Below are 12,222 nucleotides of genomic sequence, written 5' to 3' on the forward strand. Positions count from 1 at the left end.
CGTTACTCAAAAAATTTAAAATTGATTAAATAGTTTTTTTCCCCGACCTCATCAATCTACACACAATACCCCATAATAACAAAGCCATTTTTTGCAAATTTATAAATAAATAAAAATATCAAATTTCCATAAGGATTCAGACCTTTTACTCATTGCTTTGTTGAAACACCTTTGGCAGTGATTACAGCCGTGAGTCTTCTTGGGTATGATGCTACAAGCTTGGCACATCTGTCCTTTGGTCTGATGAGTCCACATTTTTTGGTTCCAACCGCCATGTCTTTGTGAGATGCAGAGTAGGTGAACGGATGATCTCTGCATATGTGGTTTCCATCGTGAAGCATGGAGGAGGAGGTGTTTTGATGGTGTGGGGGTGCTTTGCCGGTGACAATGTTAGTGATTTATTTAGAATTCAAGGCACACTTAACCAGCATGGCTACCACAGCACTCTGCAGCATTACACCATCCCATCTGGTTTGCACTTAGTGGGACTATCATTCGTTTTTTAACTGGACAATGACCCAACATACCTCCATGCTGTGTAAGGGCTATTTGACCAAGAAGGAGAGTGATGGAGTGCTGCATCTGATGACCCGGCCTCCACAATCACCTGACCTCAACCCAATTGAGATGGTCTGGGATGATTTGGACCGCAGAGTGAAGGAAAAGCAGCCAACAAGTGCTCAGCATATGTGGGATCTCCTTCAAGACTGTTGGAAAAGCATTCCAGGTGAAGCTGGTTGAGAGAATGCCAAGAGTGTGCAAAGTTGTCATCAAGGCAAAGGGTGGCTACTTTGAAGAATCTAAAATCTAAAATATATTTGGATTGGTTTAACACTTATTTGGTTACTATATGATTCCATATGTGTTATTTCATAGTTTTGATGTCTTCACTATTATTCTACAATGTATAAAAACTGTAAAAATAAAGAAAAACCCTTGAATAAGTAGGTGTGTCCAAACTTTTGACTGGTACTGTATATTATTTGTTTTATTAATAAAATAAAATAAACTGAACATAGAACACAGACAACAATGAAAGCTATATACAGGGTTCGCCAGATCTAGTGAAATAATCCCATCAATAATCCGAGTCCTGTTTGTTACTTTGGACAATAATTACAGCACAAACCAATCAGAAATGTGAAAATCTGGTGTCATAAATATTCATCCAGTCAGATATTATGAAAGTGTTGGTCCCGCCTTCCTCGTCCATGGAGATAAACAATATATAATAATGAGAATGGTTGTCGATACACATGTCATTGCTGCTCTACGAACTGACGCAAATATAAACGAATCGAAAAGGAGCATGTTTTGACAGAGTCCAACCTCAACAAATCAGTGCTGCAAACCAGTGAATGCGGAAGTGTCAGACGCGGAAGTAAAGACAAATATAAAAGCACGAGCTCAAAATTACTGGCTGCACCATGTAAAAGAGGCTTTTGCGATAGATGCACGTATTGTAGACAGCTATTTGTAAATCCATACATTTGATCTCACAAATTAGTTGTGAAAGCCGTGTGCGTTGTGCAAATATCATGTCGTCAACTGGAGAGACTTTACTACGGGCGGTGGAGACTCCGCTCTTCTGGATTGGCGCGTTGACTGCGGCCTATTTCTCAGTGTGCTCCGTATGTCGTTTGCTGTCAGGGCTCAGAGTTTGGGTGTTGGGGAATGGACGGGTGGTATCACCTGCTAAACTCGGAAAATGGGCAGGTGAGTAGCTAGCAAGCAATATTTATATAGACCGTCATTGAAAATAAGAATTTGTTCTTAACTGACTTGCTTAGTTAAATAAAGGTAATTAAAAATATATATATATAAAGACAAGGTTTGCATGCTATATTGCCTGCTTTTTTTCTTTGAAGATTTATTTTGTCGCTGATGAAAGAGAATGGCCATATGTTTCGAAAGCCGTATCTCAAGCGATGATTGACGTTTCTAGACGTTAAAACAGTGTATGAATTGTAGTTCACATGAGCCAGCAAGGCTAATGGCTCAAGACTGTATGGTGAGGTCACAGTCTCGGTCACAGGTGACCCTCGACCCAGTACGGTTCAGTTTATAGTGTGAATCAGAAAATGTTCTCCTAGCTGTCAGTAGGATATTGTAGAATTCATTTAGTTATCCTAGCTGTCAGTAGGATATTGTAGAATACATTTAGTTATCCTAGCTGTCAGTAGGATATTGTAGCTAGTAGAATACATTTAGTTATCCTAGCTGTCAGTAGGATATTGTAGCTAGTAGAATACATTTAGTTATCCTAGCTGTCAGTAGGATATTGTAGCTAGTAGAATACATTTAGTTATCCTAGCTGTCAGTAGGATGTTGTAGCTAGCAGAATACATTTAGTTATCCTAGCTGTCAGTAGGATGTTGTAGCTAGCAGAATACATTTAGTTATCCTAGCTGTCAGTAGGATGTTGTAGCTAGCAGAATACATTTAGTTATCCTAGCTGTCAGTAGGATATTGTAGAATACATTTAGTTATCCTAACTGTCAGTAGGATATTGTAGCTAGTAGAATACATTTAGTTATCATAACTGTCAGTAGGATATTGTAGAATACATTTAGTTATCCTAGCTGTCAGTAGGATGTTGTAGCTAGCAGAATACATTTAGTGTTTCCCCTAGGATTTCTCTGCAGGGGTGGCAAAGTTAGCGTGGGGACCACAGTTTTAGAGGCCCTCTTGGCCTTAAAGACAAATGTGCTGTTTTAAAGGGGATTTCCTGCAATTCTACACAATTTGCTATTGTTTGTCTTATGTTGTCAGTGACTCAAACATAACTAACCAATGGGAACACAATGCCAATCTCCCTGACTGTCTAGTTTTTATTTTGGTGATGGCTAGTTCTCAAAGATCTTATATATAAATATATATAGCTATTTACTACATTCTTTCTGTTGAAGTTTACACAGAAAACTTTTACCATCCTGAGAAATATTCAAGTTTTACTGTAAATTTTGTGTTGACTGCTTAATGCATATAGGGGAAAGGCTGGCCAGCCCTATTGTCCTTTGGAACCCACAGTGGCCTCTGTGGTTTGTAGACAACACATCAGTATTGCGTAAGCATGACATGAGTCAGCCTTCCCTCACAGAAGTGAGTGATAGGCTACATTAATATTTACCCAACCTTATTGCTCGGGCAAGGCCATTCATCCATTCAGGGTTACGTTATCAGGGTTACATCAACAGGGTTACCACATCAGGTTGACTACATTTGGGGTGGCAGGTAGCCTAGTGCTTAGAGCGAGTAACCGAAAGGTCCCTGGTTTGAATCCCTGAGCCGACAAGGTGGAAAATCTGTCAATGTGCTCTTGAGCAAGGCACCTAACCCTAATTGCTCCAGGGTTACCGTTGATTATGTTAGACCCTGGTTGTGACCCGAGAGTGTCTCGGGGAGAGTGGGATATGCAACAACAACAAAAACATTTCCAATTCACATGTGTTAATACACATTTGTACATGTGTGAAATAGGACAAGTATAAGCACCCAGTGAATTATTATTATATTTGAGTCCATCCATCTTTGAAGTCTGAACACCAGGTTAGGGCAGGCTTTGACCATGTGACTGCAAAACACAGCTGTGGCTATCGCACCCAGAAGTGGACTGGTTCCAGGAAGTTTTTACCTAATCGAAATCCCATTTGAAATGAAAAATAAGCCCCTGTAAATTAAAGCACATGTCAAAACTTCTGTGTTTGGCATGCGACACGGAGTACAAGGAGTGGTATGTTAACACCAAACGTGTCTGGATTTCAGGGTAGCTGCCAAGGCCTGCTGAATATCAGTCTTATCCTGCTCTGCTGATTAATAAATACAGGTTTGCAGCAAAGGGAAATTATAAATGTGGTGACATTTCAACCAATTTTGACATGCGTTGTATGTAGCTTATTTAGAAACTGTGTGAATAGCTATTGTACAGCTTCCCCCCTCGCTCACTGAAGCAGAGGTGATTGAGAGAATGGCCTGATTATGTAAGAAGACTAGAGCCATTCATAAATGTGGCTGAGGAGTCAGAGTATTCTGTTTCAATTACACTTTACTGCTGGCAGTGTGTGTGTTGTGGAGCAGCATCACGTAACACAGGGTCCATATCTCTAGCCCCTCCCATTCACAAAGACCTATATTCACTATCTTTCTGTGCATTCACGCCTCTTACCCCTTCCTCATCCTGTTCTGAGCTTCCGTCCCTCCTCCTCGTCTCTTTCGGTCACGACACCTGCTTGGTCTCTACACCATTGTTATTTAGCTTCTCATAAAATGATATTGTCAAGTCCTTTATTGAAATGCGTTGGCTCATGAGTTATTTCTGGCGTGGTTAACAGATTGTTGGACACTGGTAGCAATAAGTGGACCACTCTGTCATTGGCCGAAGGAGGTCGTTCTCAGGTCATGTACTGACACACATTGTTACATTCCACACGGGTTTTCTTCTGCCTGCTTCAAGTAGGACAGGAAGGGTGTTCCTCTGCCTGCTTCAAGTAGGACAGGAAGGGTGTTCTTCTGCCTGCTTCAAGTAGGACGGGACGGGTGTTCTTCTGCCTGCTTCAAGTAGGACGGGACGGGTGTTCTTCTGCCTGCTTCAAGTAGGACGGGACGGGTGTTCTTCTGCCTGCTTCAAGTAGGACGGGACGGGTGTTCTTCTGCCTGCTTCAAGTAGGACGGGACGGGTGTTCTTCTGCCTGCTTCAAGTAGGACGGGACGGGTGTTCTTTTGCCTGCTTCAAGTAGGACGGGACGGGTGTTCTTTTGCCTGCTTCAAGTAGGACGGGAAGGGTGTTCTTCTGCCGTGCTTCTACACCTGCATTACTAGCTGTTTGGGGTTTTAGGCTGGGTGTCTGTACAGCACTTCGAGATATTAGCTGATGTACGAAGGGCTATATAAAATAAAATTGATTGATTGATTGAAGGGTGTTCTTCTGCCTGCTTCAAGTAGGACGGGACAGGTGTTCTTTTGGAACAAAAATGAAACGTTTTTTTAAAATCCTAGCATTTATTACAATTGACTAAAAACAAATATGCTTTGGAAAAGGGAACTTTTCCCATTTGCATGTGTAAATCATTATTTAGATATAATTGCTGAAAATTTGGATATTAATTAAATATTGCCCACTGTATCAGCTGCATATTTGCCAATGTGGGCTGGGTCATGAGCTTTGCACCATAACTGGGACATGACATACATGACAAACATAGCAATTCTTGAGATTTTGACATTTCAGCAGTTCCTCCACCTTGCCACCTCTTAGCAACGGTTGCATCACTAAATGCAGGCCAGGAGACGATGAGGTCTTTCTGGATAATGTTCAATGTATATAGATAGCCAACACATTTAAGACTATAGAACCAGGGGGTAGCCATGAAATTGTTTGCAAAAAAGTAAAATGGATGTATAACCTGTTTCCAACTGTCCATAAGAGGAGCGATGGGTCAAGGAATGCTGAGGTGTGAGAAACCGCTGGGAGCAGCAGCTCGTTGGTATTCTGTGCAGCAACTGTGCTAGACGAGGCTGCAGCGTTGTGCTATTTTAAACCTGCACTTCTTTTTTTAGCTCAGAATATTCAGCAGCAGAAGCACCGCTGTCTGGCCGAGAAGCAACTAACATTTTTACAACAATTTATTTCTTGATCATTTGAAGATGTATGAGGATGTTGAAGGATGCTATTTCAAGCCCATCTAGGTTAGGTCCTATGAGTAGATTCTTCTACCATCTTCCCTGACCTAGCATATATTTATGATGTCTTCAAATGGACACTTTATTTGGAGTAAATGGAAGGAACATGCCTCGTGCTCAAAACACTGAGTTTCATTCTTAAAACAGCTTAAAATAACCAGCGGAAGCGTTCCCTGTCGCCCATATGGACCCCCCTCTCTCTCTCTGTTCAATTGCTCTGTTCTATTTTAGCTCTACCCTCCCTCCATTGTGGTCTCCCTCCCTCCATTCTGGTCTCCCTCCATTCTGGTCCCTCCCCAGTGAATGCCTGGCTGCTTCTTGTCTTCCTCTGCTTTAAGGCAACAGCAGTGGAGAGTTGGTGAAGGAGAGAGATGGGTGGAGAGTTGGTGAAGGAGAGTTGGGTCTGGTGAAGGAGGGAGGGAGGGATGGGTGGAGTTGGGTCTGGGGAAGGAGGGAGGGAGGGGTGGGTGGAAAACAGAGCCCACTGACAGCCAATAAAGGCTAAATATAGCTACTGCTGTCTCTGCAGTGCCAGGCTGCCTGACCCGGGGTGGCAGAGGAATACCACAGAGCCTGTCCTCTCCCCATGTCCTGCTGTACCCTTCCCCTCCGTCTCAGTACCTGCATCACCATAGTCATCTTCTTCCTGTATTCTCTCTTCCTCCCTTCTCGCTCACTTAAATGACAGAACCACAGGTAGCAGTGCAAGGACACAGAATGCATTGATAATGTAATAATCTTCATGTGGCATATAATTTTTTGATACATCAGCATTTAAGTATCTGTATTAATGTATTTCATCCAGGTGTGAGATGACTCGGTACTGCTTGACACACAGGCATGTTTGACCTATTGACTAGAATGGGATCAGTGTTCTCTTCTGCTTTTAATGCAGTTTTTTATTTATCTATTTATTTCTGGGTCAGTTTTGTGAGCAGTGTCGGTGTGTTTTGTTTACCCTTGACTAATACACCCCCTCTCCTCGCTCGTCTTCCCCCTCAGTTGTGACAGGAGCCACGGATGGCATCGGGAAAGCCTATGCGGAGGAGGTAAGATCGAATCCCGGGGTGTCAGACATTTCAGGCCCCTTCACGGGAAAACCAAAGTGAGTGACTCATCAGAGAGGGGGGTTTAACCAGGAGGTCAGAGTAGTGACGGTGACACACACAAAGGTTTGCCTTTTGCGAGCAAGAGCTGAGGGATTTATGCTGCATAGCCAGGGCAGAATTTATTAAAAAATAGTACTTTTTTCAAGGGAGTTCCCCATCAGTAGACAGTCATGATAAATGCCCTGCTTGATAACAGTGCTGTCCTTCTCATTGTTGATGATGGCTATTGTTGATTTAGGTTATGAATCTGGGTGCAGTGTGTGTGTGTGGTAGTGTTGAATGTTAGACCCTCTTTAATGGCCGGTCTTAAAGATGGTCTCAGTGTTCATGTTGAGTGTTGGTTTCTGTCTCCACAGCTGGCTCGGAGGGGGTTTTCCATTGTGCTAATCAGCCGCACCCAGGAGAAACTGGATGACGTGGCCAAGTCCATCGGTGAGTAGTTCCACCTGGGGCATGTTCATTAGGCATGGGGAAACCCTGGACTAGAGGAGAATGAGTCAGTCTCCAGTTGTCTTATGTGATGGGGCCCTCTGCTGGTCACTATGGTGTATTGACGTCTGAGCCCCCACATCTTCACAGATGAGTCCACTACAATCTCACTCCCTAAAGCTCACTGTTCGTTGTGTTTCAGCACCTTTTTAATGTTCCAGTAACAGCGTCTTACATGCGTCTTCCCTCCTAGAGAGCAAATATGGGGTTGAGACCAAATCCATCGCTGCAGACTTCAGTGCCACGGACATATATCCCAAGATTGAAGCTGGACTTACCGGGCTGGAGGTTGGTGTTCTGGGTAAGTGAGAGAGGCAGTCCAGTGACGGTTGTGGACTTACCGGGCTGGAGGTTGGCGTTCTGGGTAAGTGAGCGAGGCAGTCCAGTGACGGTTGTGGACTTACCGGGCTGGAGGTTGGTGTTCTGGGTAAGTGAGCGAGGCAGTCCAGTGACGGTTGTGGACTTACCGGGCTGGAGGTTGGCGTTCTGGGTAAGTGAGAGAGGCAGTCCACGACAGTGACGGTTGTGGACTTACCGGGCTGGAGGTTGGCGTTCTGGGTAAGTGAGCGAGGCAGTCCAGTGACGGTTGTGGACTTACCGGGCTGGAGGTTGGCGTTCTGGGTAAGTGAGAGGCAGTCCAGTGACGGTTGTGGACTTACCGGGCTGGAGGTTGGCGTTCTGGGTAAGTGAGAGAGGCAGTCCACGACAGTGACAGTTGTTTTTTGTGAATCATTCAGATGGTGTGGTGTTCTTTTAAAACGCTGCTGTCCCCCTTTGGTTAGAAGTGGATAATCAAGTGCAGAGAGGCATGTTGATCACTTCTTCCAGTCCCTTAAGTGATGTTGTATTTGAAAGTCCTGACTGTGTTCTATGGCTTTTATCCCTAGTAAATAATGTGGGAATGTCCTACTCCTATCCGGAATTCTTCCTCAACGTTCCCAACCTGGATAGTGTGAGTCTGAACAACCTTGTGATTGTTCACTTCCCATCTATTGTGTACCAAGATCACTTATCTCACACATGCTGTTCTATGAAAACATTACGCCTCAGAGATGAACCCAGAACTAAATCGTTTAATTTTTATTTTATTATTCTGCCCTTGCAGTTCATCAACACAATGGTGAACATCAACATCACGTCTGTTTGCCAGGTCAGTAGTCATTATGGGAATGGAAGCCCAGTAATACACAAATGAACATTTTGATTAATGAAGTAATTTTTTTTGTTGCATTATCTGTCACGCACCACAGTGAGTGCACGTGCGCACACAGTCTGCCATGTAAGGGATGAGGCAGAGGATTGGTTCCCAGCCTAAAGCAACAGCATGCTTTCTGCTCTAAAACCCACAATCCCTCTCTTTATGCAGATGACCCGTATGGTGCTACCTGGGATGGTAGAGAGGTAAGTGGAGGGTGTGACGGTATCTGGGGTTCTCAGGGAGGGATGGCGGTGGTGAAGGGATCTGGGGTTCTCAGGGAGGGACGGCGGTGGTGAAGGGATCTGGGGTTCTCAGGGAGGGACGGCGGTGGTGAAGGGATCTGGGGTTCTCAGGGAGGGACGGCGGTGGTGAAGGGATCTGGGGTTCTCAGGGAGGGACGGCGGTGGTGAAGGGATCTGGGGTTCTCAGGGAGGGACGGCGGTGGTGGTGAAGGGATCTGGGGTTCTCAGGGAGGGACGGCGGTGGTGAAGGGATCTGGGGTTCTCGGGGAGGGACGGCGGTGGTGAAGGGATCTGGGGTTCTCGGGGAGGGACGGCGGTGGTGAAGGGTTCTCAGGGAGGGACGGCGGTGGTGAAGGGTTCTCAGGGAGGGACGGCGGTGGTGAAGGGTTCTCAGGGAGGGACGGCGGTGGTGAAGGGATCTGGGGTTCCCGGGGAGGGGCGGCGGTGGTGACGGGATCTGGGGTTCCCGGGGAGGGACGGCGGTGGTGAAGGGATCTGGGGTTCTCAGGGAGGGACGGCGGTGGTGAAGGGATCTGGGGTTCTCAGGGAGGGGCGGCGGTGGTGAAGGGATCTGGGGTTCTCAGGGAGTGAATGGTTGTCGGCTAGTAGAGCCGCTCTGGTCAGTAGAGATTCTCCCACTCACTCTTCCCAAAGTGTAATGCTTATTCCCAAACTCTTATACTCTCCATGCTCATGTGGTGTAGTGTTGTCTCCATGCTCATGTGGTGTAGTGTTGTCTCTGAGCTGAGGGGTTAGCGTAGTCTCTGAGCTGAGGGGTCAGCGTAGTCTCTGGCCTGAGGGGCCAGCGTAGTCTCTGGCCTGAGGGGCCAGCGTAGTCTCTGGCCTGAGGGGCCAGCGTAGTCTCTGGCCTGAGGGGCCAGCGTAGTCTCTGGCCTGAGGGGCCAGCGTAGTCTCTGAGCCCTCAACATCAGATTGCGTGTCGCCCGTTTCAGGAGAAAGGGAGCCATCCTCAACATCTCTTCTGCCAGTGGGATGTACCCTTGTCCCCTCCTCACGGTCTACTCTGCCTCCAAGGCTTTTGTGGACTTCTTCTCCCGCGGGCTGGAGGCTGAGTACAAGAGCAAAGGGATCCTCATCCAGGTGAGACTGAAGACTGACATGTTTTAACCAATGATTTGCATATCCACTAGATGACTGATAGGGGGTTCTGTGTAGAAGCCACCATGCCTCCATCTTGGCTCTCCCCCAACATATAGAAATGCATGTATTAATGTCTACATTTGTTTTTGCCACATTTATTCTATTAGAGACAGCTTAATGCATATTTTAAAATATGTGAGAATTTCTTTGTTTATATAAACATTTTCCTTATTGTATTGATTAATGTTCCTGTCTCCCGGGGGACAAGCTTGGTCATATTTAGCTGTCGGAGGAGTTTGCTTTCAAACCAGCGAGGGAACATCCATGTGAATTTGAGTAACAGTCGTTTCTCCTCCCCAGAGTGTCCTGCCGTTCTTCGTGGCCACCAAGCTGAGTAAGATCCGGCGGGCCACACTGGACAAGCCCAACCCTGACCGCTATGTGGCCGCTGAGCTGAACACGGTGGGGCTGCAGAGCCAGACCAACGGCTACCTGCCTCACGCAGTCATGGTAGGGACGGGCTAACCATACGATAGAATACTGTCCAGGCTTGCAGAGCCAGACCAACGGCTACCTGCCTCACGCAGTCATGGTAGGGACGGGCTAACCATACGATAGAATACTGTCCAGGCTTCAGGATGACCGTTTTTATCACAAGGTTCAACAAGTAGCTACTTGTCAGGTTACACCAGATTCTACCTCATCAGTTTACGAGGATTCTTCCCTGACAGTTAGCCACAAATGATCATTGCTTGAAGCTCATGCTTTTGCAAATGCAGAACTATTCAAGTGGCAAGTATCTTGATGCAAGTTAATAGTAATGAATTTAGACTGTAAATACCCAACTAATTATGACATTAACGATGAAAATAACAGGCATGGATTCCCAGACCAGATTGATAATGGTGTTTGTTTCCTCAGGGCTGGCTGACCACCGTGCTGTGCCCTGCCAGGCTCCTGAACAGCTACATCATGGGGTTACACCTGGGGATGCGCTCACGCTACCTGAAGAAACAGAAGCAGGGATAGAGATACTATCAGGGCAAAGGAGGTGTGGCGAGAAAGGAGACCAACAGGAATCCACCTGCTCCGTTCTTGCATACCCCTCACGGACCAAGGACAGGGCTGGCAAACTGCTAGTGTGTGTTCAAGTTAGTCTACTGTTCTCTGGCTTGGGTAATCATTTCTATGGAGGGACTTCCTGGAGTCGAAACATCGACCAGGCACTTAAACATAATGCACTAAGTTAAATTAAACTGTTAAATGTTATTGTGGACAGGTATTAGGAGCTGCGCTTGTGACCTACCACTTCAATAAACAATACTAGTTGCAACTTATTCCTTCAAAATGTTTTATTGTTGGAGTTGTGTTGAATTCAGAAAAACCAAATATGGAAAGAAATGGATTTGAGTCATTCTGAAACTCTCAATTGGCAAAAGGCAGGAAAATAAATGTTCTCCCTGGATTGCTTTACAATGAAAAGGTTGTGTACAAATCATGTATTAATGAACCTACAAAAGGGAGGATAAGGAGACTGAGTTAACAGGAACCGTTCCTTTTTGAATACTGGAGGATTGATGTTTAGATGGTTGTGTGTCTGCTAGCATGTCAGTATGGAAGTTAACACCAGAAACTAGGGAATGGGTTGAGTTAGCCCGCTCTTGTTTGAACTGACTGGTCTTCAATACAGAAGGGACACAACTTACAAGCCATTCTCTGGTCATCAAGGCAGTGTCTCAACAACAAAAAGTAGATACAAGCTGTTTAACAGTTCAGGCCATTTGCTGTTGAACCAAATGTCTTGTCCAACTGTCTTGTTCTCGTTACTTTCTATCAAGCAGTCAGTGGTCCGTTAACAGATGTTTCTTAACATGCTTCACACGCTGTGTGTTTTTTGAACTCTAAGCATTTGGTTGTACAGCGTAATGCCACTGTCATCTTACTCCATGAGCTCACCAAGGTGACACATTAATATTGTCTTCTGTTTGGTTGTTAATGAAAGCTTTGCATTTGATTGTTTTAGATGCATTTAAGTAACAAGGTCTTTAACATTGTACAGTTTAGTCGAGAGCTCGTGTATATTCCCAGTTTGTCATGCTCGCCTCAATAAAACACTGTTCAACCATCTATCTGGTATGTTCCCAGTCTGTCATGCTCGCATCAGAACACTGCAACGCTGTATGTGGTCTTAACATAAGAGATGATTGCTGATTTAATGCCCTACTTCTGTTCAATTTAAAAGTGGTGGTTTTTGAATAGCACTTCCTCTCTAGTCCCAACAGTCTTCAAATGGATGTGGAGATTTGAGGTGATGGGAGTTCACTGTGGATATCATCTGATCTGTCACTTCCAGGGACTGGGCTTTCCTTATGGACTATAACTGACTCTATATAGCAGGGACTGG

At 45.3% G+C, this 12,222-nt stretch overlaps 1 protein-coding gene across 4 annotated transcripts; it reads left to right on the plus strand.

Annotated features, from left to right (window-relative positions):
* Positions 1 to 1,261: 1,261 nt before the first annotated feature.
* Positions 1,262 to 11,945, plus strand: hsd17b12b (hydroxysteroid (17-beta) dehydrogenase 12b). Of its 4 annotated transcripts, none has more exons than XM_071400657.1 (11): positions 1,348 to 1,716; positions 6,682 to 6,728; positions 7,145 to 7,220; positions 7,471 to 7,565; positions 7,755 to 7,767; positions 8,165 to 8,229; positions 8,383 to 8,427; positions 8,644 to 8,678; positions 9,671 to 9,818; positions 10,179 to 10,328; positions 10,740 to 11,945. In XM_071400657.1, exons 1-11 carry the CDS (start codon positions 1,539 to 1,541, stop codon positions 10,845 to 10,847), a joined length of 960 nt encoding a protein of 319 aa, XP_071256758.1. In that variant the 5' UTR covers positions 1,348 to 1,538; the 3' UTR covers positions 10,848 to 11,945. The 4 variants fall into 4 exon arrangements, 3 of the variants coding, with proteins under 3 accessions (XP_071256757.1, XP_071256758.1, XP_071256759.1); XM_071400658.1 differs by lacking the exon at positions 7,755 to 7,767 and adding an exon at positions 7,947 to 7,959; XR_011674976.1 differs by lacking the exon at positions 7,755 to 7,767 and having other exon boundaries at positions 1,262 to 1,716; positions 7,471 to 7,578; positions 10,179 to 10,410.
* The last annotated feature ends 277 nt before the right edge of the window (positions 11,946 to 12,222 follow it).

Source organism: Salvelinus alpinus, chromosome 5 (assembly GCF_045679555.1).
Source record: "Salvelinus alpinus chromosome 5, SLU_Salpinus.1, whole genome shotgun sequence".
Lineage (NCBI taxonomy): Eukaryota > Metazoa > Chordata > Actinopteri > Salmoniformes > Salmonidae > Salvelinus > Salvelinus alpinus.